Source organism: Ascidia mentula, chromosome 7, assembly GCF_947561715.1.
Source record: "Ascidia mentula chromosome 7, kaAscMent1.1, whole genome shotgun sequence".
Lineage (NCBI taxonomy): Eukaryota > Metazoa > Chordata > Ascidiacea > Phlebobranchia > Ascidiidae > Ascidia > Ascidia mentula.
In genome coordinates, this window is record NC_138572.1 from 3,706,754 (window position 1) to 3,732,354 (window position 25,601).

At 38.1% G+C, this 25,601-nt stretch overlaps 3 protein-coding genes across 4 annotated transcripts; 1 reads left to right on the forward strand and 2 right to left on the reverse strand.

Moving 5' to 3' along the window:
* Positions 1 to 748: 748 nt before the first annotated feature.
* Positions 749 to 8,385, reverse strand: LOC145908176 (nucleolysin TIAR-like). The gene is made up of 12 exons (XM_082995385.1): positions 8,295 to 8,385; positions 7,346 to 7,442; positions 7,033 to 7,134; positions 6,748 to 6,799; positions 6,180 to 6,267; positions 5,926 to 6,001; positions 4,980 to 5,088; positions 4,092 to 4,266; positions 3,662 to 3,806; positions 3,214 to 3,335; positions 2,357 to 2,653; positions 749 to 1,949 (listed from the first exon to the last, which is right to left on the reverse strand). Exons 1-12 carry the CDS (start codon positions 8,342 to 8,344, stop codon positions 1,820 to 1,822), a joined length of 1,443 nt encoding a protein of 480 aa, XP_082851511.1. The 5' UTR covers positions 8,345 to 8,385; the 3' UTR covers positions 749 to 1,819.
* Positions 8,386 to 10,677: 2,292 nt separating this feature from the next.
* LOC145908323 (uncharacterized) lies at positions 10,678 to 15,186 on the forward strand. The gene is made up of 2 exons (XM_082995579.1): positions 10,678 to 12,444; positions 12,688 to 15,186. The coding sequence occupies exons 1-2, from the start codon at positions 10,689 to 10,691 to the stop codon at positions 14,529 to 14,531; spliced, it is 3,600 nt and encodes a 1,199-aa protein (XP_082851705.1). The 5' UTR covers positions 10,678 to 10,688; the 3' UTR covers positions 14,532 to 15,186.
* A 158-nt stretch (positions 15,187 to 15,344) lies between these two features.
* Positions 15,345 to 24,951, reverse strand: LOC145909153 (sodium- and chloride-dependent glycine transporter 2-like). Of its 2 annotated transcripts, none has more exons than XM_082996473.1 (15): positions 24,135 to 24,951; positions 23,928 to 24,057; positions 22,779 to 22,910; positions 21,129 to 21,302; positions 20,593 to 20,807; positions 20,192 to 20,278; positions 19,269 to 19,403; positions 18,326 to 18,429; positions 17,721 to 17,845; positions 17,543 to 17,655; positions 17,254 to 17,385; positions 16,857 to 16,956; positions 16,556 to 16,656; positions 16,199 to 16,366; positions 15,345 to 15,914 (listed from the first exon to the last, which is right to left on the reverse strand). In XM_082996473.1, exons 1-15 carry the CDS (start codon positions 24,192 to 24,194, stop codon positions 15,702 to 15,704), a joined length of 1,989 nt encoding a protein of 662 aa, XP_082852599.1. In that variant the 5' UTR covers positions 24,195 to 24,951; the 3' UTR covers positions 15,345 to 15,701. The 2 variants fall into 2 exon arrangements, with proteins under 2 accessions (XP_082852599.1, XP_082852598.1); XM_082996472.1 differs by having other exon boundaries at positions 20,593 to 20,864.
* Positions 24,952 to 25,601: the final 650 nt, after the last annotated feature.

Genomic DNA, 25,601 nt, shown 5'->3' on the forward strand with positions numbered 1-25,601 from the left:
ATTGTAACGTTAAAAATGTATCAAACGCTTCTTACAAATTACTGAAATATAAATAAACAACTCACTTGCCAACCGCCACTTACTTTCACACTGGTTCGTGAATAAATTAATAGTTTCAGAACACAGAACGTCCACTTGTTTATTGTAGGGTGTAGCTGAGTAACTAAAGCACAATATTTAGTGCCTTTTTTTGAACAACATTTGAACTTTGCCGTTGTGAACAAACACAGATTTTTGACCATTTTAAACACACTAGTGACTTTTCAAAGGCCAAACGAGAAGACGTGTAGGGCACCAGTGTCTATAAATTCAATTGTTTAATTTCAAACGAAGGGATTTTCCGACAAAGCTTGGTATTGTTGCGTTTTCTTCCAAATCTCCGTATGCGATACCAATCAGGTATAAACAATCTTTTACTAGGATGGCTCAAACGTACGGAAGCAGTCCAAACGAAACCACAAGAAATAGAATGAGTGGAATCACCACAGAATGGGTGGATTCACCTTAACGTTTCCTAACCACAAGCAAATACAATTCATTATATTAATATGCACTGTGTTCGCTACACTAACCCACTAAATCTCATATGATCTCGAAACAAGCTTCTAACAGCATATTCCTTCCTCTCAAGATCCTGTGCAAATTACTGCTTATAGTTTTCCAACCCCTCAACATTACTAGTTCTATAGATTTTGATTCTTGGATCCTTAAACTGTAAACTCCCCTTCTCCTTTTAATAACACAAAACTTCACCAAACCTTGTTTTTATTTAAAGAATTCAAGACTTGAAACCAAATGTTCTGAGCAAGAGGGTAAACAAAACAACGCTTGGAATCCCAAGCGCAACTACCACACAAATCTGAAACAAGAAACGAAAGGTACTAGAAAATTGAATAACAAACAACAACAAACAAACAACTCAACCTCCAAACTTGATTATAGCGCTCAGCCTATTTTTACTGGCATGTTTTTTTTACAAAGTGCTTATTTACAAAAGACATGTTCAGTTCTTGTCTGGTTTGTCGTCACGGTTTGTGTAGGGGGCAGTATGAAAGGTCAAAAATAAGAACAAACTTCAAAGTTCAAAAAACAAATGTGAAGGTTTTGACACCGTGGCATAGTGTATAGTTTCCACTGGGTGTTTTGTCTTGGAAGGCACATCAACAATCGATCTGACGATTTGATTTTATCTTTCGTTGTTACAACAAGCAGGAGTTTACAGGGAGTGCAGCCGCCGTTCAAAAATGTGCGAAGTAAATAATGAAAAAATTTAAACAACCAAAAAGAGGAAAACTGAAAAAAATTTAGATAAGAATGCAAGGAAAAAAATATATTGCGGCACACACCTGAAATAAGAAAACTACAACCAAGTGTTTACAGTGTGTGCTTATACAATCAATAAATAATTACTTGGCCATTGAAGTAGCAAGAATAAAAACAAGAAACAGGCATTATTGTTGTTCTGGTGCCTAAGTTTGGGTTTTTGTGATGGCTGCAATTAACAAGCAGACATATAGAACGGTCATAAAAATGAACTTCACAAATTTTGAAAAATAAATCATTAAAAACCAAAGGAAAAAACCCTAGCAGCAAACGGTTGGTTGTATTAAGTGAGTATTGAAATCGTCAAGTTGGCAGTATCCCAGATTGCGTTTGTCTTTATATAACATGATTATTTACACAAGAACAAGTTGTAACATCAGTTGCTGTCATACCTAGCACCTTCAAAAGTTCGACAATGAACCAAATAGTGTGTGTTTTAATTTTTTTATGCAAAACTAAATGTTAGTGATAGCTGGGACTAGGGGTAAAGTATTAATTACAAACCAAAACCATTTGTATTCTGGGATTGGGTATGATTGGGGTTTCCCGGATCTCCCGATCCAGACACGAGTGAGCCAGGATTACCTCCATTGCTTTGGTTCATGTTTCCAATACCTTGACTGTTCCTAAAACACAAAGGGTGGGGGTTATGCAAAAATGTTGTAAACCAACCAAACGTTTATATGTGTACATTCGAACATTTGTCAATGCTTTGGAATTTGTAACTTCCATGTTAATGAAACAAAATTTGCATTGTGAGGGGCGAGGAAAAAATATTATAAGATTTTTTTGAGCAAGTGTATGATGCCAATAAATAACAGATGTGAACAGAAAGACCCTTCTGCTACATGAGGCAAGTCTAACAGCAAATATATTTTGTTTTCTGAAACTTATTCCCAAGCATCTATCTCTACATTTACGAAAGACCAGAGGTTACAAATTCCACATTTATAAACAAACATTCATAAATCGAAAACTTTTACGTGCCTGACCCAAACTTATACAATTTTGCTGGATTCACTACAAACCGTACCATGAATTCGACCACATTTGTTCACCCTGTGTATTGCCTTGACTGGTGGCACTGCCCCAACCACCATCACCCCCAGGTTGACCCATGGTTGGCCATCCCCATGGGTTAGGCTGTTGTTGTTGTTGCTGCTGCGGCTGTTGTTGTTGTTGTTGTTGTTGCTGCTGCTGCTGGGGCATGGATTGGCTGGAAGGGGTATTCCCCCATGTGTTGCTTTGGCTTGGGGCACCCCATGGGTTAGTCGAAGCCATTTGGTTGGGGGCCCAAGTATTCCAGGAGTTTTGTTGTTGTCCTTGGTTTCTGGAACAAGCAAAGTTTTCGTGATCAACTGATGTCTCCAGCAGAGTAACATTGTGGTCACTGTTGCTTGGGACAACTGGGAATACATATGAACTCATGCGATATTTGTGTGGTACTGGTAAGTGTTGCAGTGAACAAACTATGATCAGTTTATTGAAATTTGAAGGATTTCGTTAGAATGGTGCCTCCAAACACCAGTAAGCCACAAAAAACACGTTGGCATTTGAAAAAAATGATTTTAACCATAAAAAAACAAGTAAAAATGACTTTTAGTCAATAACAAGAACAATAATATAGCGATCAAAAATTATAATTTTTTTGTGTGTAAAAGATTTTTTGACAATTTAGAAATTAGAAATAAAATCAGAATCAAAAAAATCACCTATATATGTATATTTACAAAACCCTACAATTCTAATGCTGTCAGTCATACCATACAATACAAATACCTTGCTCAATATTTTCTTACGAATTACACTTGGCATCTAAATAATGGTTACAAAAACTTTTCCACCTTGAAACATTTATTAATAGCATTTGTATACAAGAGATTTCCATACCTCCATTGAGTCCACTGGTTGTACTGCTGGTTTTGTCCCATTTGTCCCCACATTTCATTCCCAGCTGGCGACCATTGTTGGTTCATATTCATGTTCATGTTGTCCATTGATGGTTGTGACATCTGGAAAATAAGTAGAAAACATTGCAGTGCAAGGTAATGTGCGAATTGTTTTTATCAGTCCAATATTGAAGGTGCTAAGTCAATGCAAATTTCACAAGCAATAGAAATAACATACCATTGTCATGATTAGTGTCAGCTTATTACTTAATTTTGTGCACAATACATTTGGTTTGTACAAAGACAAGGAATCACATTACATGATATATTGATCAAAATCCATCAAAAATTGATTGAATCTTACTTCCATTTTAAATAACAAATCAATAATATATATATATACACCCTTTTCAACCACATTTCCATTTTATTGATTGCAAAAACCTTACCCCATTAGTGTAACCGGAGCCGGTGTTAGATCCTGGACCCAGGGAAGCCCCCTCTTTACCCCAAGAACATTTGATCGTGTAACCCTCAAGATTTGAACCATGTTTTGCAACAATCGCTTGAGCAGCATCATTGTGACTGTCAAACCTGTCGGATATGGAATGCAAATATCTGTATTTTGTTGTAACTTATGTCCTTAGTTTAACTATACAACATGTATATTCCAACACAACGCAAGCCCCGAGAATAAGTTGAATTAACACAATCTTTCTGTTTTCTGTCTGGTTGTATGTTGTGGTTTATGGGCCCGATACAATATCTTTTTACAAAAAGATTAACTGTTTGTGTACATCTGCACATCACAAGATCATTTATGTAGAGTTTTGGACATTTCAAAACAGGTTTGTTTACACTTAAATAAATTATATGTACCTGATGAAAGCATAGCCTTTATCTGGGAACACTCTGATTTCCTTTATATTTCCATATCCAGCAAAGGTGTCTTTCATGAGTTGCTCCGTTAGACCGGACATGCAACCACCAAGATAAACTGTGCAATTGGTTAAACTTGATTGTGCAACCACAGCATGGAAGTCCAACTTTTGAACTGTGAAAAATGAACAGGTTTTGTGGCTTGCTTGACAAAAACGCCATGTTTCATATAAGTTTGGCTCCAGTCATATTACATACATGTTTCTTTTGTTTATATATACTGAATACAGCAATGGGACAAAACATGCTCACTTAAGATGGTGTAATTTGATTTACAACCATTTTGAATTCTGTTGCACTAGAGCTACATTGGTTTGCACTAACCACATTGTCTTTGCCAGTAAAACAATACAATTGATAAAGCATGTATGTATCTATACCGTTCAAAATTATAAACATGTTCAGTTAAATCCAGACATAACAATCAGCGCTTCATATTTGTTTGCAAGGAACACACAATGAGCACACCTAACCCTCTACACTTACATAACATTTTCATTTTTCAGCTGATGTGGACATCAAAACAACAAATCATTACTATCATCGTTGGTTACCACAACATTTTAGCTCTATGTTATGAATACACAAAACATGCACAATTGGAATTCACTCAAGAAAATCGAATCATGTTTATGTTGTGTCATGTTAACAAACAAAGGCTTTCAAAACTTTATTTTCTAAGCTCTGTTGTAAAATTGAGAAACTTTATTATTTATGAACTCTTTAGCAACTATCAACAAGTTAATGAGTCAAAATGTAAGCAACTATGGTCACAATAACACCAGCTGACATAAATTTTAACTATGTTAGACAAATGTAAAAACTTACAACTTGCTCCTGATGGTCCACCCTTTCTTGCAGCCCAGTTGCACCGAACCTGTCGGCCATGGAGAGCTTCAGGGATGACCTTTTTCTTTTCCACTATATCCTGTGCATCCTAAACACAAATAAATGTAAATGAGCATGAGGACAATAATATGATTTCTGTGAGTCACATACAGATGGCCACTGTTTCGACCTATAAGGTCTCATCAGTGTAGCTAGGTGTGACTATGGACAATCTTACTTTTAAGGAATATACAATGACCGTCAGCATAGGCGCCTAGTTTTCATTTTTCCAGGGAGGGCGGCTATATTATGACGTCATAATTTGTTACTATGACGTCATCAAGTATAGAAAAACTGTGTTTGAATTTCAATGCATGAGGCGTATTGACCAAAAGGGCGACGTTAACGATGAACGCACAAGGTCGGTCTACGTCTCAACCAATAATTACCAGCTGGCATATTATACTGCGATACTGACGTTGCAACAACCGATGTCAGTTACGTAAGCGAAACTAGGTGTTTTGTGTGCGTCGTTAAGAAACACATTGTTTTTAGGTCTGTTTTTCTTTGAACGTTACGAATGCGACGAGTTACATGGTGCGGACAGACGCGCGTAATAGCCATTCGTTTTTTTTTTGGAAAACCTGGGGGGGCGCCGCCCCCCCTGGCCCCCCGGACTAGGCGCCTATGACCGTCAGTGCACCAAACTAGTGGTAACCATCCGGAAAAACAAGGTGGAAACACTATGACCATGCAAAAGCTAAACCAATAGTAAGGTCATCTATAGGCAGCTCAAAAAAGGTTTTTAAACATATTGTTTGATTTGATGGATCAAGAAATACAAGCTCTTGTAACAAATATCAGTAATTAAAAACAAAAAACACCAGTAGTGACCATTACACTAAACCTTTGTTCAGTGACATTGATTTTATGTAGATATATTTACCTGGTATTGAACAAAAGAAACAAACCCATATCCTTTTGACTTGTTTGTAGTCAAGTCTCTCATAACACGTGCATCCCTGCAAAATAAATTCACATCCAGTTTATATGTTCCAATTAGGAAGAAACTTAACTAACATTAAACAAAAGCCAAACACATTGGGTATAAATATATATTATATACATCAACGTTACTACGAGACTATATATATGTGTTCCAAGGCAATGACAAAACTGTAAAAAAACAAATTAACTTACGAAACTTCCGCAACGCGGCTAAAATACATTTTCAAATCATCGGAAGTAGTTTCTGGGGCCAGGTCGCCCACAAAAATGTGATGGTGATCTGCAAGAATACCTTTTGTCATATCCTCTGAAATTTATCAAATTGGGTTTTGTTTATCAGGCGTAAATATGTTTTTTCCTTAACCTTGACAATAAAGTCCAACTATTTCACGACATAAAAGTAAACAATTTCCGAAGAATACACTTAAAGCTGGTGATTCCTATTTTTTACTTTTAGGTGCGTCACTTTTCTTTACATTCTGGTTAAATTACACCATGCTGTAAGTTCATTGTGTAATGCCATATTATGATATTAAACCCCCAACTAAAAAGAGACCGAAAGGTTTTGCAGCATTGGTGGCTGAATGGTTGCCGGTTTGCCACAAAATCATTACAAATTCCACAGGGGTGCTGTATTCCAAAAATGTTAGGAACCACTGCTAAGGCCATATGCAAACAAGAAACAACAAGCTAAAGCTTGTTCAGTAAAACCATATAGACACACTCTTCTAAAAGACATGAAAAAAATATAATAGCTTACTGCTTGTATCACGCTTTCCAGCTGGTCTCGTTGCCCAATTTACACGAATTTCCTGTGAGAAATTTAGCATTTACTTTTTACATACATTTCGTATCACCAAATGCAGGATGGATTTTTTGGTAAAATCAGTAATTAACAACATGTGAAAGAACAAAAAGGCAGTTCAATAAAAATAAATGGCAAATCAATAAATAAACGTCAATGTTTAGGGCTTAACATTTTACCTAAAGTCATCAATTTCATAAAATGCAAGTAACAGGTTTAACATTTGGGTAACAGACAAACCTTTCCGAGTATTTTCCGTTGGTTCATGGCACCATGCGCTCGTAATGCATTGGCATGGTCCGTAAATTCAATAAAACAATATGGATCACCACCATTCTGGTGCTAAACAAAAATTTGGTTAATTTGCAGCAATAAGAGCATTCCACAAACTTTAATATAGGAAACGAAAACACTCAATTATTGTATGGACAAGACGTCAATGCATAAACCCAAAAATAACCCAACGTTTTTCGTATACCACAATGTTTTACTCTTGTTGCTCATTATGTCATTCTTTCCAATACGGGTGTCTATAAATATTAACAATACCCACATCTTGTATCATCTTGCAATTTTTAACAGGACCAATAACACCGAACAACTCCATGAGCAAGGATTCTGACACCTTAGGGTCAAGGTTTCCCACATACCTGCACATAACAGAATGTAATTGAAATAACACACAGTTCACTTTAAAGAACAGAAGGCCCAAACAATTGTGGAACATATTTAGTTTGTAAACATATTAAATCATATTATATGCGCAAAAGAGCCATAATAATCAATGAGAGCTGCAGACAGGGTGTATACACGCACTGATGAGACCTTACAGGTCGAAAAACCAACAGTTGTTTTGGCCATAGTGCGCTCCACATGGTTCGTCTGTGTTGATTGGTACCTAGTTTGGTACCCAACATATCGACGATTGACCGAAAGGTTCCACAAAGTGGAAATCTGTGTGCCTGCTAGTCTACCAGCTAGCACAGTACCACATCAACAGCTGCACTGATGAGACCTTACAGGTCGAAACAGTGCGTGTATACACCTTGTCTGCAGCTCTCATATATTAAATCTGTTTTTTATAGCCTATATTAACAGCATAGCCAATTTTATGTGCAAATGGCCCAGTCTGCAGAGTATGGCTGCTGCACGCGCAAGTTTGTGTTCAACTCTTTTTGTTTGCACGCCAAATTTTTCGCACTGCACGCGAAAATTTTTCAGCACGCGAATGTCTAAACAGAAAACAGTTAACAGAAAGACGTTTTATCGTTTTCGTTGCACGCGGGTTTAGGTGCCGTGCACGCGCGCACGCGAAAAGATTTAGTCTTGCACGCCCGAGATCTCGTCGGGAACTGCCATGTTCTGCACCTTCGCAGATGGCCAATAAAATTTTGCATAATACGCATATGATTCTTTCCAATCAGCTTTTTGTGTGTGAAGTATAGAGCCTACTTCAAATTGTTTTGCACCAGCACAACTAAAGGGACAGCAATGTAACCTACAATGTTCTTGGATGAGCCTCATCATCAGGTTCATGAAAGTTCAGGTTCATCGCAATATTTGACAAAAAATAGAAAGATAAAAATAGAAAAAACTTCTGAAATGAGAATTTGCAGAAGTTGGTTATTCATTAGTTAAACTTTGATGAAACACGGCAACCCAACAAGTAATCAAAAGAAAACTTTCTCAACTATTTCTCACAATAGGTAAACAACGCGAAACTGAACAAAACACTTTTTTTCTAATTGCATTCGAATTTAAAACATTTTTCATAAAGTTTCTGACAAAAAAGGCGGCAACTCAAGTTATATAAATACACGATGCTAATCAAACAAACTTTACACTGTAGCAAAACATACAGTACAACGGTGAAAATCACAAAAACCTATCAGCGATAGTTGTTCTTGTAACCTATTATTTACTTCTAGTTTATTTCTTCGAAAGCGCCTTGCGGTTCGCACGCTTCTCGCGAAGTTTCGGCAACAACGTGCCATCCTCACCTGCGCCCCCTCGTGTCTAGCTTGTAAAATTGCATTGTGGGAAAATAAACGTGATAGAATTTCAAATTCGGGGAACAGTAATGTTACATGAGTTTGGCACAACTTCGGGCGAAAAAAATTAAAATTTATTTCCAACATTTAATTCAAGCTGAATAAAATACTTCTCGGGTTGGATTTCCTTTGTATTGGGTTTGTTTGTGCTGTTTACATCCTAAATATCACAATGTTTCCACCGCTTATCAACAACATTGCAGGTGGCGTTGCCAATTTTGGAAGGGACATACATCTTGTAGAGAGATAGTTTCAGTTTGATAACATACTTATATTCACCAAACCCACAAAAAGTGTGCACAATTAGTTACGTGAAAAACCTCTTAGCAACACGCCGTTTATTAATGTTTAGGTTCCAGTGAATTTGGTGCACAGCGCATCTTGATACTTGCGCACCAGCTATGTGCAATAGATTGGCAATTTGTGCTTATGTAACCTTACAATGCTGCGGTTCAGCAGGCATGGAAAAGGGGAACCAAAGTTTCGCGTAAGGAAACTGTGTGAAGTTTGTGCGTTCTTCCGCTTCGGTCTTGGTTTTGTGCGCTACGATTTCCTTCGTCGGTTTGCCCTAGTACTATGGCGGGTGTGTTGTTATGTAATAAAGTATGATGCAAGTATTGACGTATAAAGAAATGTATAAGCTTTGATTTATATTGTCTTTTATTCGGTGGACGTAGAAATACGCTTTCGTGAGGGCAGCCTATTTAACCTACGTCAAAATGCGTTGCTGAGCAGGTATATGCAAAACCCAGATTAATAGTAAAGTTTATGGTTACGCTATATCTAAACAAAGGTACCAAATTTGCACTCTCGATGTTGTTTGCTGGAAATGTAATCTCGCCTAGCCCATCCAGAAGTTAAAACAGGCATATATCTGGTATAACTGGATCATCAGAGAATACCCATTTGGAGAGTATTGGAGTTTTGTTGCTATCTTTTGCGACGAAAGTGTAGTTCAAATTCCGGTCAGAACGCTAAAGGTTGCCTCAGACCAAGTCCTTCACACGCGCTGCATCGTCATCGTTTTGAATTTTGATGCATCTAAACTTGTTAACATTTAAAGCAAATTCGTACAACGCAAATGTTGTCCGTCGTTTGTACGTAACATTACGTAACCTACATGCCTGAAAACTTGACCTACGACTTTCATGTTAACACAAGAGTTTAAATTAACGAAAATAAACGTTGTATGTGTCGGGTAATCTCGTCATATGTAAGATGTTTTTTCACTTCATTGTAAAGGTATTTTGGGTAAAGGTAAACCAACCATACACTTGTTGCCAAGAGCATAGGCCTATACGCCTCCTGTTCAAATACTATTCATAAATCCTCAATGTGCCGTTTTGTGTTGCGGTACCGAATCAGTCCGACAACGCAACTGAATGTATTTAACTTAAACTCTTGGTAGCATAGCCTACAAGCCTATCTGGGGATTGGATTACGCAAACGTTTGTATCGTGTATGACGACGTAGCGTATAATAGCGTTTCTGGTGTTAGTCTGAAACGTTGGAAGCGCGGGTTTGCTTTAAAAAGACCAACTGTTTATCCTAATCAATGATCCAAATTCACAAATTTCGATAAGTGCGGACAACTTCTTGCAATGTTCAGGACCGGATTTGATTAAATCGGTCAAATTAGCCAAGGACAATCTACTCAAAACGAAAAAAAAAAAAAAGAGTGCCTTTGACCAACCACCTCTACATGGTCCTAGTTGTATTACTGTTGTAAGGCCTTTCACAGATATCACGTTTTAAGGAAACAATCGCACTCACCTCTAAAACAGCTTTTTTAAGATCTATTCAGGCCTATAAGATATTTTTATCTTTTAGTTTCTTAGTTACAAGATGAGTAGTTACCAATACTTTGATTTTGTTGATCATGTTTATGGTCGTACCATTAATGAAGAAAATTATGGGAACCTGTACATGACAAAGGCCAGTAGATTTGTTTTATGTGAAAAGTTGAAGTCAATTTGCTACAAAAATGGAAAGGAAAAGAACAAGCTACAAGGTGCTTTGATTCTGCATAGAATTGGCCAGGCACAAAAGCTGATAGGTGATTGTTACAACAATGTGAAAAATATACAGCGATTAAAAAATCTTGACAAAGTTGCATACATCAGAAGTGCTGTGTTGCTGAATGCAGCTATTGCGAGAAAACCAGACAATGTTGCAGAAATTGAACGTGATCTACAAAAATTGTGCTTTCATGTGCTCCAGCTTGCAGGTGCAAAAAACAAGACAGCTGACCTTGTAAAAGAAGCAAAAACTATTTTTCAGGAAAAGGTCACAAAAATGAGAGACATGGTTTCAAGTACTTTGAATGAAATCCCTCTTTTGGACAGAGGTGAAGATGTTCAATCAAAACTAACACATGCAAAGAAAATTGAAACTTTGCAATGGTCTGTAACAGAACAATACACAAGTATCATGAATGATGTGATGAAATATTGCGTAAAAACCATGGGGCCAGCTCACTGTAAATATGCATTAGCTGGCATGGGATCATTGCCTCGCAAAGAAATCACTCCCCAATCAGATTTTGAGAACATCATACTTTTGGAAGATGGAGTCCAAAACCAAGAGGACTATGAAGAAATTCTTGAATATTTTAGATGGGTGGCAACATTGTTCCAGATCATTTTAGTAAACTTTGGGGAAACAATAGTTCGTTTCATGGTGATACCTGGTTTAAATAACCCTAGGAATTGGTATTATGATGATTACACACCGTGTGGAATTTGTCCAGATGGTTATGCATGGAAGGCATGTAAAAATTCCCTTGGCAGGCAAGAGTACACCAGAAATATGCCTTGGAAAACTGAATTTATAAAACCTGTCAGTGAAATGCTAAAATACCTGTGTCCATCAGAAGACATGAAGAATGGTTGTCACCTAGCTGACATGCTGAGGGCAACTTGTTTTGTTTCTGGACATGAAGAGGTACACACATCATTTCAGCATGCAGCTCTGAGAACCGGGCTTACAATCTCTGCATCAAGCAATCAAGATATATTAAAGAATGCAATTTTGGAATTCAACTCATTTCATGGCATATTGTTTGAAGAATGGAAGCTGCAAATGGATATCAAAAGAATAGTTTACAGAAGCATAACAGTGTTTCTTTCAATTCTTGGAAGGCATTACAGAATTGAAACACCATCATCTTTTGATATTGTCCGTAGTTTGCCTGACATTTTACCAAGTATTCAGCCACACTTACTGTGTGCAGTGGCAACGGCTTGTGAAGCCAGACTTCGAGCATATTGTAGCAGTCAACACCAAGACGACATGGTTCAATATAAAATAGCATCCAAAGGATTGGCTGGAATTGAGGTTAAACCAAAAGGCAAAGTCATTGCAAAAATGACAGAACTTGTGGGAAGAGCTTCACTTTTTTGGTATTTTAAAAGTGCTTTTTATGTTCAACTAAAAGTTACAAGTGTTTTGGATTGTGATATTGGTGACCCACTATTTGACAAGCAACTTACTGAAAAGCAGCAGAATTTTGAATCCAAGTTGTTCGACATTTTTGTCAAAAGCTATGCTGGCCTTCATACAGAAGTAATTGAAGATTACGAAAATTCTGTGATAGAAAAAGGTAGAGAAAAAGTAATTTAAAAATTTGACAAGATTTATTTTATATTTGTTTAAAAAAAATACACAAAAATATTATATTGTTTATGTCCAATGTTATACATTACAAAAACTAACCAACTAAACATTTGTTTTGGAATTATAAAGTAAAAAACATGAATTAATTGGAAAAACTTACATAAAATGTTTGACAACTTTCACAGTTATACTTGGTTAGAAGCATTGTATTGTATATTTTGTTTTTTAGAAACCTTTCCACCGAACCTAATTGCTGCAGCATACTTAATGGAAATGAGAGTAAAAGATGCTAAGCAACATATTGAAAGTGCACTAAAAAGGATCACAGAAAATGAAGCAAACATAAATACAATTTTAATACTGAATCTTTATCTTAGTATTTGTTACATGAAAGAAGAAAATTACTTGGAAGGCTTAAACAGCTGTAAAAAATTATTGGCATTATTAGAGCAATATCCTGGAACGAGAAAACCTTCTGATTTGTATATAAAGGGCATGCTTTATACCGCAAACTTCATTACAGGGGTGTGTAACTTTAACATGAACAATTTTCCGGTGGCAGAAAAATACTTTGCAATTGCTCAGTCATTGCCCCCTGACAAGTTATCGATACATGTATTCAGGGCTGAAGGTTATGCAGCAATTGCTCGTTGCAAGTTCCACCAAGGGGAGGTGGACGGTTCCATGACTTTGTTGTGGAAGGAATTAAATCAAAGAAAAATGGCAGCAAATAATGAACTAGTTGATCCAGATCTGGCAACTTGTTATGCAAGCATTGGTTTAGGTCATATGTGTAAAGGCAACACTAAAGAAGGAATGCAGTTATATGCAGTGGCCCAGCATATTTTCGAAGCCAATGGTGATCCAATGTGGCAAAGAAAAGCTGCTTATCTTGAGGTGTCTCAGTTGTGGTCTCTCATGACTGACCCTCAAAGCCACGAAGATTTAAAACAATTAGTCAAGTTGTTTGCATCAGTGGACTCAGCATTAGCTAGATATGATAGGAATTGTGATTTAACAAGCAGGCATCAACAGTCTTCTGAACTTAAAGAAGTCTTGGCCACAGTGTTTAAACTTCTTCCAGACAGGATCAATTTGGTTTCAGACAGCCAAGGCACTGATAAAGTTTGTGAGCTTATCGGTGCAGCTAAGATCCAAATGGACAACAAGCAGTATGTTACTGCCATGGTAAATTTTAAAAGTGCACAAATTCTTTGGGGACTGTTTGAAGTTCCATATGCAAAAAGAAACAATGCTGAATGCTACAAACAAATTGCGGAATGCCTGCAACAACTAGGAAGTTGTGACGATGCAATACAAAATTTTAAAAAAGAGTTGCAGTGCATTGGCATATCAGGTGAAGGCCAGGGTCATGAAAAAGTGCGTTGCCTAAATGACATTGGACACTGCTACTCTATAATTAATGATTCAAAAAATTCAACAAAACACTTTGAAATGGCTAACAAAATTCTTCAAAGAAAAAACGAAGATGAAGAGATTTTAAAACAAGCAAATGTAGCAAGAAAAATGGGGAAACAGTGTTTCAATTCAAACCAGTACATAGATGCACTACCATACTTTGAGCAAGAGTTGCACATTCTTGAAAAACTTGAGGGGCAAAAATTAGTCCAAGATTTTATGGCAGAAAGCCTATTCTGGAGGTCACTGTGTTTTTTTAAACTAAGCGAATTTCAACAAGCCATGATCTTTCTCCAGCAAGCAAAAAACATTTGGGAAACCAAACCCACTGAAAACTATGGGAAGAAGCTTAACAAGTCCCAGAAATGGATGGGAAAATGCCAGTATGAAATGGGGAGCATGCAGGATGCATTTAATTTGTTTCAACAGGAACTTCAGAACAGAAAAGACGGCAACTTAAACACTGATAAGGACCCTGACATTGCCCTTTGCTACTTTAATCTGGCCCTTTGCTATATGAAATGCTATGATGAAAATGAAGCTGCCAGTCACTTCTATTTGGCTAAAATGACATGGAAAGAAATTGATCAACCACGTTATGCACAAAACATCATTGACTGTGAGAGATACATCGATCAACTAAGCATGATTTAGGTTCAAAAGTACAAACAAACATCCAGTACTTAACTAAGGAATCTAACCACAACCGCCTGTTATGTTTAGAAATGAATAATTGAAATTGCCTGCGCATTTGATTTGGATGTCTAATAACCAAAGCTCTTTCGCGAACTATAATTTTTTGTAACTTCATGCAATGAATTTGGTTATGACCGCTACAATTAATGTGATTGTCTGGCGGGAACTGAGTTTATCAACCATGAAATTTTGAAATGAACATAGAAAACTTAAGGCGGTAAGATGAATATGCAGCAAAACTTTATGATCAAATGTCATTGTGTGTTAAATTGTGAAATTTGATTACTTCGCGTACGTGCGCATATGGTATTTTGGGTCAATCACTTCGCTCGCTCTGACATATATGCAAATCGGCTTTGGGTTATAATTTCACATCGACATTTTTAATAATCCTCTCGAATTCATTATTTTATGTAATCTCAATAACCGTACATATATCGATGGCCGTAAGCCACAAGGAAACTAAGCTAGAAGACGAAGCGAGAAAACTCACTTAGCGAGAGAACGAAGCCAAAAGAAGGCAATTGAAGTATAACTCTCGTCGCTACATTTTAACGTTGAATGTTTTGAACCAAGGTATGTTTTTTTATCGTTTTCAATTTTGATTAAAAAGTCGCAAAGGCAGTTCTTGGCAGATGTTTTTTATAGTCTTAGGAGTAAGATTAACGGCGAGTGTTCTCTCTGCAAACCCGGTCCCTGCAGAAGTTGGTTCATCTCTGCAAACCCGGTCACTGCAAATAAAATCCTAACCTTCAAAAATCAAAAGGGCAATAAAGCAAATATTTATTGGAAAATGGAAACAGTTCGTAGTGGCAAACACAGTGAAACAAGTACGACAGAATTTATTGCAGAACAGTTCATAGGTAGTGTACGGTGTTGCCGAATTTTCAAATACGGAATCTAATGTTGTAGTTCTGCTGAAGGCTTTGAAGTCGCTATTTTATGCGAGTTTAAGGTACAATCAATAAGGTGACGTGAACTCGGCATTCGGGGCGGCGTAAATTGAATAAGCATCTGATTATAAATAAATAGGAAACACCCTACTGAGCATTATGATTAAAAAGGTGAAGCAATTTGTTTGCGTAGTGTTTTTAAGCCGCTATGCTATAGCAAAGTAGCACCGGAGTGTTAAGATGCTTTAATTTCCACATCTTCAAGCAAAATTTTGCGACCGCCGTTTTTGTGCTGGTGCCCGTTTCTGGACGATGAGGCATCGGGGAGCAGTCGCACAATTGACGTCATCACAGCGTCGGAATTTTTAGTTTCAGCGTATCGTCCAGTGCGATTAACGCTCAGGTATGGACCCCATGTGGCGTCGGGCCGACAAGCTGCCCGAATTCGCTAAAGAAATACAGAAACTTGAGTAAAAAGCTTTGGCTCACAAAGTAAAATATCTAAAAAAAGCAACTGCTGGTAAAGATTTTGCTTAGATGTACGTTGGGGCCATTGTTATAGTGACTTCCGCACAGAAAAATACACAGCAAATGCCTAACCGTGTCGCACTTTTTTTTGTTTATCTTCCTAATTGAAACATAAAAGCTTACATTGTCACATTTTTGGTTGGTTCATATTAGTTACGTTTGAAACCAATGCATGTCACACGAACCACAATGAAACTTTCATACCTCCATAAAAGTACCCTGCTGTTTAGTCACAATGTAAACGGCAATAACTGGAATTAAGCCGGCGCTTGAGATCATTGTGAGCCAGCCAATGGCATTTGCCCACGTCGGGAATCGATATTCGTCGAGTTTAAGAGGGGTGTAGCTGGCCAGACTGTAGAAGAATATGCCCTGCAACAGTGGAGGCTTTATTACGGTTTACGCCCGACAAATGCCTTATACTTATAGGACTTCACAGTCAGACCATACATGCATGTACGGCAACAAACACAACATAAGATTCATTTTTAATTCTAACGGACATTGCACAAAATCGAGTCAATTCCCGCGTAAAAAAAGTATTGACCAACCATAGCCTACCGTTAAAATTGCGGGAGACACGACTGCCCACGTGGCCTTCCAATACATGCCAGGCGAATGCCCGGTCATCATTCTTATATCCTCACAAAAACGGTTGAGACCTGGAAAGAAGTAAAAATGTTTATTCCTCAAGCAGTTACATACAATTCCATTTGCATTTGGGCCTTGTGTTGCCTAAGTATGCATGGCATTTTCAAAAAGTGTTGCCAAGATTCTTAACCAGATAAGCATAATCAAGTCAGATATTATTGCTGCTTACTCTACGAAAATACATCTTTGGGCAAGAACTAGTTTTTCTTACCGTAGACATGAGATATTGCGAGCATTTCCACAACGGCACAAACGATCAGTGTATACGATGCAGCGTAATTGTCCAGTAGATGTAGGAAGTAGAATCCACCCTGCGGAAAAACCAGACGTTAAAACGTGATATGTAATTTGTGTGTACTGACAGCAGTGGGAAAAAAAACTGTGTTCATGAAATTTACCTAATCGTAAACCGAAAAGGTTCCCTTTGAACTGTATACATTTATTGCCAAGCCTGTAGTAGTAGTAGTAGTAGTAAAAAAGCAATATTCGGCCAGCCAAAGAATAGCTTACATGTGCATTGTCACCTATATGCCGATCTAACACCAAAATAGACCAAAAATTACCGAAACCAGTTACAATTAGAGAAGTAATTATAAAGTATGGCGTACCTGCGTTACCATTGGAATTCCAAGAAGAAACAACACAAAACAAACAAACAAAGTAAAAGCTGATTTTCTGTGACGTAGCGCTGAAGGAAAAGCGTCGGTGAGTGACGTCACGATGGTTTCTAATGTTGCAAACTGCAAAAGAAAATCGGTTGTAGAAAGCCAGAAAACCAGTGAATCTGCAACTTATGTGCATAGATTTTGAAACAATCGAAAATTTGGGTCACGAACGCAAATTTACAAGAAATCGCGAAATCACGGGGCTATGTCACATGGATATGACGTCACTCACCATAGTTCCGAGTCCAAGCGTTAAAAGCATGAGAAAAAACAAAATCGCCCAGAAAGGAGCAAGCGGCATTTTCGATATGGCTTCAGGATATATTACAAACGCAAGTCCAGGTCCTGGTGGATAAATACGATGACAAATAGTGGATTATGGAACTTGCAAGTCATGATTAAACACAAACCTTCGGCCGCCACGTCTTTGACCTCTGTCCCAAGCACGTGTGCCATGTAACCAATCACAGCGAAGATTGTCACGCCGGCGAAAATGCTCGTGAAGGAATTGGTGAAAACGACAATGAGAGAATCCCTATTGGTTAGAGGACGTTTAGAGGAAAACGTATCTTGACATTAAAGTAAATGAAAACGAGGAATAAATTTCTTTATACTGCAAACATTTTGCAAAAAAAAGTGTAATATAAAGTAAAGGATTTACCATCAGAGATGTAATTGTTTACGGGTTTATAAATAATTAACGAAAAATAAGAAATCTTGCTGGTATTTAGGCAAATGGAAACAGGCAATAACTTTGTGCTGCAAATATTTTGCAAAAAAATGTAATATAGCTATAGGATTAACCATGAGGAATGCACAACTTGAATGCTTATGTGTGACGTAGTGGTTTCATATATGCCAAGGGAGCCCTAAATATACGTGTGCCATTTGTAACGAATGGCGACTGGGCACACGGGCCCTGTGTTGTATAATCCTGGGTTAACAGTGGCTAATCATAGCTTGAGAAAATGAAAGCAAGATAACACTTCCAGTATTCAAGATCAGCAAAATATACCTGTAGCAGTTGTTGTTAAACTTGTTGTACGAAGAGAGAGTAATAATTCCGCCCCATGACGCAGATAAGGAATAAAATATTTGGGTTGCCGCGTCTTTCCATACCTGCAAAGATTGCACAACGTCAAGCATATAATATTTCTATTGTTACACAATACCAAGCATATAATATTTCTATTGTTACACAACCGCTTCCGCTCCTACGTCACAGGCCACGTGTTTCGTAAGACGAGATGGAATTTTACAGAATCCTGACTTTGCGACCTATAGACGTTCGTGCAAACGGGCGACAGAGGGTACATAGGGAGTTCTTAGGTTGGCAATAACGCGAGGAAACGACACAAGATGTTTGATTAAGGGAGAGATTGAACCGCATGGAGCCAGCGGAAAATTTTATGTTACCCACGAGCAAGAGAATCAGAACCTTGGCCGGGCGTGAATTAGATTTTTTCCGTGGAGTTGGTTCTCATAGCTTTGAAGGCAAATTTTAACCTAATATTGCGCAAGTGTTTTAAGGCAAATGCATATTGTTTCAGATTCATGTATGAGGTTTCTAATAACAGACATGTGCGACTCCAACAGACTTAACGATTCATTTAACAGCAGCACTCTGTTCAACAATGCACCCTACTCCATGCTATCCGTCGCTTCTATGACTTCCGGAATTAAACTGACTGACTGGTCATAGAAATCATTTGACAAGCGAGCGTCGACCCTTTTGTGAACAAACGTTTTAGCGATTTAAATTTTTGGGAATAAAAAAAGAACCGGAATACCAAATAGCCTCACCATAATAATAGTATCTATTTATAGACGAACCACTACATAGTAGTAGCGATAAAACTCCATACCAACGCGGGCTACTCCAATCATCACATTACAAGTAAATTAAAGATAACATATTTTCTTATCAATGGCGGTTGTACACTGATTGCAATCGATACCTTTGCCGTCAAAAGCTTATCCCACTTCGGTTCAAAGAAATACCACACACCCTCCGATGCGCCCTCTAGCGTGAGCCCGCGGACGAGAAGAATGGATAAAACGATGTACGGGAAGGTGGCGGTGACGTAAACAGCCTGTTGGTAAGATATGTGTGAGCATAACATCAGGGAAAGGGAAATACAGTTGCATGAAAACGAAGATGCGAGAATGTTCGACAGTTGCACTTCACTCACCATAATTTTTGTTTCACTTTCGAAGTTTCAGTTTACTATTTTTCGAAAGTGAAACAACGAAAAAGTTTACTATAGGAAATGCGTATTCCGCACATACGCGCGGATATCAACGGACAGCGCAGGATTTTAATGAAATGTAAATGTTGGTTTAAATATATGGTTCAGTTGCAATGGTGACCCCGTATAGCTACAGCCTGTGGAGAAGTCCAAAAAATTTCCATTGCTCTTTTATGTACTTATACCGTAGCTTGTATGTACTTATAAACCTTAAATGCGTAGTTTAAGTCTCTTCAATGAAGTTTACTGTGTAAATTTGACAACGTAACCACGAGTGTTTTAACATCATGCTGACTGAACAGTTTTACCGCTCTTTTAACCACTCGAAAGTTTAACAACCTTAAGTTTGCCATAACGCAAAGCCCGAAGTTAAGGGGAATAATATGCCGGTGCGGGGCCTTTTGTTCAAGGGGCCCGACCCACATGTGCTTGATGAAGGGCCTTGTTGGAATAGCAAAAATCCCTTTCAACCTCATGGCGTAATTTATGGTGAATGTGGTGTGTAATTATGCCACAAAAGCAACTGTACTGTATGGCTGACGCAATCGTATATCATTTTTCCAACCAACGTAAGTTCCAAGCATTTTGTTGGACACAGTTCAGTGTCGTTATGAAAAGATTTATTACCGTACCTTTCCAGACGACTTGACTCCTTTTATGAGACACCCAAAGACGATTGCCCAAGCGAGAAACAGAACGAGAATAAGTTCCCATCGAACCTATACGTCATAATGGTCAACAAACGGAAGTAGAATGTGGCCATTGTTTAAGTAGTAAATATTGGATCTATAAAAGTCTCTTCCAGTATAGTTACATTAACGTAGAGGTACTGTTATTCATTGCACCAAAAAAATGTTATTTGACCTATAACCCAATATTCATTAACTTATTATGGTAGGTTATGTATTGCAATATAATAAAGATGTTCTATTTCTAATCAGACTACCTTGATTTTGCAGTTGTGTCTGTGTATCATTGTTAGTCGTACTGAACGTGAAAGTAAAGTGAATGTCGAACAGATTTAAACTCTTACCGCTCCCAAGTTATCAATTCCCTCAGTAATTTGCAAGACGCGGTATTTCCAGTAATCCTCACTCGGACTCACGCGCGGTCCACACGTAAAGTTAGACAGGGTTGCGTTGATCGTTGTGGCCATAGCAGAACCGTTGATTGGGGTTGGCCAAGTTGTGGTTGATTGGTTCAGCATATTTTGCCAGGTCGAAGTTTCGGATGTGTTCAGTAAATTCGCTAACGTGGTCGCCTCTGATTGGTTGAAATTTTTCATCGTGTCGTTCAAGCACGAGACTAAAGGAACAGATTAAACTGTTAATATAATGCTAAGGAACCATAACATTTTCTTCGGCATTCCTGAGATTATACACTTTTAGAAAAAAATACAATAATGCGACATAATTAAACTTAAACTAAAACGTTATTTGTCACACCAGCATGGCAGCTATCATAACACATTTTTGGGAGATCATGCGCTCATACAACTTTTTTCATTATTGCCGTTTTTCCAATGAAAAAGTTTCAATCGCTTTTTCCTACAATGCAGTGATGACGTACCGTTTCTTGACGTCATCATGTCCAAGCACCTTGGTGTACTCCACCAGTGACCGCACCCATCCCAGGGAAGATCGGCGGTGAAGGAGGAAAACAGGTAGAATAGGGTGTAGGTGATGACCACGTTGTAATATACACCCACGTATATCGATATAACCACCATGGCAATGCCGAGTCCTGCGACGTATAAACAGTGTGTGGGATTAGTTATATTCACACTAACTTACAGAAACTAAGATTCGATTTAATTCGCTGCCAAATCGATAAAGAAGACTGTTTCAAAGGAAGAACCAGATTTTTTATTGAAAACATTTAGTAATTCAGTATGACACAAAGAAAATGAAAGCCTTAAATCTTTTTCGTTGATCAATGAATCACGCAAGGTGAATGCTACAACGGTGTGGCATTACGTCACAAAATGTTGATATTAGACTGTTCATTCGTTAAAAACACAAAAGAACACATTTCACGCACACCCACATGTCGTTCAGTTTGTTTGAAACACTCTCTTCCTAACAATAATATTTCGAGACGTTTTTAACAAAAGCAGGACGAAACCACCACAAAGACTTTGGTAGTAAAAACGACACACCCCCAAAAGGGGCGTGACTGTTACATTGGAAATCCACTAAGACATCGTGTGTCGCTAGTACTGCGTTGATGCGTTCCAGTCTCATACATGTGACTGGCTTTCCCTAAGGAATTTCGTAAGTGGCCACATATATGACAGTGCTTTTTGTACATGTCCTTGTGACAAGGGCACATACGAAAGACCTTCTTCTACAGTTTATAGTTTGGATCCTCGGTTCAGTAAACACTGGCTACATATGACGCTTTTAACGAGGACATGTACAAAAGCACTGTCATATATGTGGCCACTTAGGAATAAAAACTTACAACCAGGTCGTTATTCGGTCCCAGAATTTTACATATTGTTTTTTTTTTATGCTACTGTGGAAACACGCTTGAAAGAGATAACCCTTGCCCTTCTAAATCAACGTAATACTTTTATGAGCCACATTCAACCTGGAATGGGACATTTAAGCATTTTAATCCTCCAGTGTTACTTTCACATTTCTTTATGATCCAAGACTGAAACTAGAATGCGCTACAGTTGAGTATAAAGCAACACAAAGCAAAATCTCCCCGCAACACATGAACCCGAATGTAGTTTTTCGTATTAACTGTTTTTTAACTACTTAGAGGTCAAGCATGACTGGCGGCAAATGTAGTTCGCACCAATACGCGCATATTACTAAGAAAAATGTCAAACGTTTCAATGGAAACCAGGGCGCTTTGTGCTTTAAATTCGTTTCGCATAACTGATTTCAGCCAGTGTATAGCAATCGTATCTGGATAATTTTATGTTATTTTGCCAGTTCGACTTTATAGGACAGTGTTTCCCAATCGGTGGTAGAGTACTACTAGTGGCACTCGACGGCATTCGAGGTGGTACGCGAGCACCTTTCCGTAATTTGCGAATATAGTTCGGATTTAAAAAATCGTAAGCGATCTCAAAATGTCTGTTGCTTCGTCTCCTCGGTTACTTTGTAACACTCAACTGTGCGGTACGCTTCGGAATTGTTTTACATCCACATGATAGCACCTATTAAAAGGTTGGGAATCACTCTTATAGGGCAACAATTATCATACCTTTCACAATCGGCACGCAGTTGAAAGCCCCGATCGGTCCTTGGCTGCAGAACTGCCCAAGGGACACTTCTAAGTAGAATATAGGCAAGCCGGCGACCAAAAGCATCACGAGATAAGGGATGAGAAATGCCCCTGCAATATAAATGTGTGTAAACAAATTTATGCAAATCGTGTGAATGAGCAAGAAAATTCTGGAAGAAGAAGAACAAACATATATTCGGATACGAAATTTTCCGCGGCTAATTTATGCATTTAAACATAAACAGGTGATACAATCAACATTGGCCCACGCATTTCATGCATGAAATGGTCACTTGTGCTCAGAGTTCCCAAAACAGCCGTAAAAATGTTTAGTTATAAAAGTGGTAATAAGGTTAACTTCACAAACATGATGGGTTAATGAATGCTGACTTTTGAGCATTGCATTTCCGATAATTAATTTCACGTTCAGGTTTCCACTGGATATATCTGAGTTTTGGGGGCCCCAATATTGCTCATAAAATGGGTCCGTTGAAGTAAATATTGAACGATACGTACAGTTTTTATGTATATATTGACGGTTAGGAACACAACTCACGGGTTTTCTCATAATTCTGAGTATAAATAGACTGGCCCATATTGTGTTAATAACAATACAATACAGTTTAACATGACAGTGTTAATAACAATATGGGCCAGTCTCTTTATACTCAGAATTATTGACGGTTGTTGTTTACATATAGTCCCAGAGCTTATCGTTGAGTTAAGGATTAGTGATCATGGACATTGCACGGTTTGTCACAAACAACGAAGTAACGTCTGGCGCGTCGAAGGTAATAAATAATTAAAAACTTGCCCCAAACACATGTGACTGAGCATTTGGATTTATAACATATGTTTCTAAACTGCTGAGTGCGTGACTTTCATAAACAAAAAACATCTGTAAGTCAATACGAGAAGAAAGTTTAAGGAATAAAAACATATACGGACCAACAAGTTGGTAAACCATCAAGTGGGTAGACTTCGGGCGGACTAAACTGTTTAATTGTGTATTCATTATTTCTCGATGTGTGCATCACAGCGGACAAAAGAAGCTTTTCTCAAAAGAACAAACGAGCGGTTTTGGAGACTTCCGTCGATTTAAACGAATAACAAACAAAAACATCATACCTCCCCCATTCTCGAAAGCCAAGTAGGGAAATCTCCAAACGTTTCCAAGACCCACGGCATATCCAATCATAGACAGAAGAAACTCCGCCTTATTCGACCAATTACCCCTCGACGAGTCGGCCCTATCGCTCTGAAATACGTCACAAGAAATGACATCATCCACAATGACCTCATAATAAGTTTTATTAAGTTTCAAATGATTTTTACCTGGTTGCTCGCTTTCTCATCGTTGGATTTACAACAGAGTGTTATCTTGCAAGAAGCCATAATGGCAGTAATAGTATTTACAAGTAGGCAGCTGCGTTTAAACAGATACCCATTAACGGTTTGTCATGAAGGAAATAATTCATTCTCGGCACATGCCGGATTCACGTGATTAAACCCACCAATGGAAGTTCACCAAAAGCGCGGGGTTATCTCTTCAACTAATAATCAGCCTTGGCATGTACACAATGTTTAAGTAATTATAATACACAATCACGTTAAAAAGATGACCAAAAGGCACAAAACACAGAAATTTTGACTCATCACAAAGATATGAAAAATTATCTGCGGCAAATTATTTTCGAAAGAGAAAGCAGCCTAAAAACGCGGTATAATATGGTATATTTGGGTGCAAAATATCTGGATATGGTAAATAATATACTAACCAACTAAAGGAATACGTCAGAACATTCAGCTAATATTAAGCATTTCGTTTCTGCTGAAACTACTCAGTAACGCGAAATTAAACTGCAAAATAATAACTCTAAACTACCACACTTCATACCAAAATACAACTATAAAGTAATTAAAACATGCTACATGATCTTCAACACCTCAAACATCTTGTTTTAACTGACAGGTGTTCTAGTTGTTAATTTCGCTTCAGCCTTCCAGTCACACGTCATTGTTCAAATAAATGGCATCCCGCAAAACCCTAGAATTGTTTGTTTGTGTGCATTGCCACGTCTACGAAATCTTGAGACATGCTTGTCCAAATACCGGCGCCCGGTTCAATGGGCTGAATATATCCACTATACGCAGTCCCAGCGATCGACAAAGCAGCACACATATAGTACAGCCCACTTCCTTTTCAGACAGAGGCTAGCACATGGAGTGCCATAGCCTTTTTTGTAAGCATCATGGGTCGATTTAAATCGGCATGTTGCGAAACACAGCCACAAAGACAGTGGAGAATCGGCTTTTATCGTATGCCAAGCTTTTGGATCGTAAAAATTATCCAATCACATAGGAAAAGGTATGGGATGTAACGCGGAAGGTTAAAGAAAAAATTTTGCTCCGCTCTGGTCGGCTTACAGCGAACCCGTTGTGCGGTCGGTGCGGTGACGCAGTGGAATTTTACCGGGGCGAACGGAAAATTACTGGCCACGTTGAGAGGTGTGTAAGTAACCAGCGCGGTTCTTGGAGGTCATTAATCGCTGACATAAACAACGTGTTAATCTACTTGATGTCCATATGTCCAAGAGCAGAAGCAAATGTTAATTTACATTTCAATTTTAGGCATTTTGGACAAAAAATGCGGGACGTTATTGAGAGGTTCTTCGTCTGGCATTTTGTTTGTGATGTGTACACGGGAATTTTGTGCTTCTAATTTTTTCAAAGGACCGAAAACAACATGAATTTTCAGATAGAACTTTGCATAGCATGACCTTTTGACACACATCTTAACAA

What these genes read in the sequence shown, in the direction of transcription:
- LOC145908176 (XM_082995385.1), bottom strand. Translation starts at nt 8,344, where the DNA reads ATGAACCTGAACTTTCATGAACCTGATGATGAGGCTCATCCAAGAACA. An exon ending in TGGACCATCAGGAGCAAGTT is followed by an intron (nt 4,267 to 4,979) that starts GTAAGTTTTTAC and finishes CATTTTTCACAG; the next exon opens with TTCAAAAGTTGGACTTCCAT. An exon ending in AACCAGTGGACTCAATGGAG is followed by an intron (nt 2,654 to 3,213) that starts GTATGGAAATCT and finishes TGCTTGTTCCAG; the next exon opens with AAACCAAGGACAACAACAAA.
- LOC145908323 (XM_082995579.1), top strand. Translation starts at nt 10,689, where the DNA reads ATGAGTAGTTACCAATACTTTGATTTTGTTGATCATGTTTATGGTCGT. An exon ending in AAATTCTGTGATAGAAAAAG is followed by an intron (nt 12,445 to 12,687) that starts GTAGAGAAAAAG and finishes TTTGTTTTTTAG; the next exon opens with AAACCTTTCCACCGAACCTA.
- LOC145909153 (XM_082996472.1), bottom strand. Translation starts at nt 24,194, where the DNA reads ATGGCTTCTTGCAAGATAACACTCTGTTGTAAATCCAACGATGAGAAA. An exon ending in CGCTTGGACTCGGAACTATG is followed by an intron (nt 17,386 to 17,542) that starts GTGAGTGACGTC and finishes TTTCTTTTGCAG; the next exon opens with TTTGCAACATTAGAAACCAT. An exon ending in GAATTCCAATGGTAACGCAG is followed by an intron (nt 16,957 to 17,253) that starts GTACGCCATACT and finishes GTTTTTCCGCAG; the next exon opens with GGTGGATTCTACTTCCTACA.